Here is a 1,109-nt window from a genome sequence, read left to right as displayed (position 1 = left end):
TCTAACGTGTACACCTCCTTGTCAGTGGGGTCGTCCAGGACGATGATCACGTGGGCCTGGCGGAAGGCCTCCTCCACTCGAGTGCAGACAGAGACGCTCCGGAGGAAGGGCGACACCAGGTCCCGCGTCTCTGTCGCAAGGATTTTGAGATACTCTTCTGCCTGCTTATTGTCAAATAGAGTTATGCTGATTTCTGTGTGCGTTCCAAACACTTCGCCGCTGGTCAAGATGGGGATTAGGTTGCAGCAGGCAGGAGCCGAGGCGCTAATGACAATGCAAAGCCAGATTATGAATGGTTAAACATTACGCCCTTTTTAAGCCTTTATTTTTAACATATATTTCTGTATGTGCATTGATGGGGTGTTAATGTTTTAAATAGGCATACACAGCTGCATAGACATTTCCCCCATCTCTTGCACATGCTGTTGCTTTTACTTTTTTAAAAAAATGTAGCTTTGAGGTATAATTGAAAAAATTGTGAGATATTTAAAGTGTACAATTTGATATCTGTATATATTGTGAAAGGACCCCCATCAAGTTAACAGGCTCATCACCTCACATATTGGCCTTTTTTTTTTTTTGGATGAGTACACTTAATTTTTGAGGCTAAAAGTCAAAACTAGAACAAAAAATTCTCACTACTAACCCCTTGCTCTGGCCATCTAAAAACAATCCCCAAATGAGAAACATAGCTGTTTATGAGGCTTTCAAATAAACTAGAAAATGCAGAAAGCAAAATTTCAAAGAACTGTGTCATGCTACTCTAAGTGCATGTTTATGTTTTCTCCTAAGAAGATCAATAACAAGTTTCATTTAACCATAGCTCTTTTCCACTTTATACCCTTATCCACAAAACAATGACATTTTTCAGAAAGGACTAATTTTTTTCCAAATCCTAAGTATGAAGCCTAGGATCAATACAATCTACATATCAGTAACTGTACCCATAACTCAGCCAGTATTTGGGTACTGTATATATCATTTGCTATCAATTGAGAGTGGATTTGAGGAGGGGTACCATGGGGGTTTCAACAGTACCATTTTAATACTTTAAAATACCTAAAGCAGATGTAATATTTATGAAATCTGAATGTCAGTTTCATGTCAGT

The 1,109-nt window shown here is 38.7% G+C and overlaps 1 protein-coding gene across 1 annotated transcript in view; it reads right to left on the bottom strand.

The window, feature by feature from the left end:
* The window catches only part of MDH1B (malate dehydrogenase 1B), a gene marked incomplete at its 5' end in the record, with an annotated part of 13,766 nt that extends 13,491 nt beyond the window's left edge, over nt 1–275 (bottom strand). Inside the window, one exon of the mRNA XM_019652915.1 lies at nt 7–275. Within this exon, the coding sequence (XP_019508460.1) occupies nt 7–275 (269 nt within the window). The remainder of the gene's footprint in view (nt 1–6) is intronic.
* Between the last annotated feature and the right edge of the window lie 834 nt (nt 276–1,109).

The sequence above is a fragment of the Hipposideros armiger genome, unplaced genomic scaffold (assembly GCF_001890085.2).
Source record: "Hipposideros armiger isolate ML-2016 unplaced genomic scaffold, ASM189008v1 scaffold_190, whole genome shotgun sequence".
Lineage (NCBI taxonomy): Eukaryota > Metazoa > Chordata > Mammalia > Chiroptera > Hipposideridae > Hipposideros > Hipposideros armiger.
This window is presented reverse-complemented; position numbering and strand designations above follow the sequence as displayed.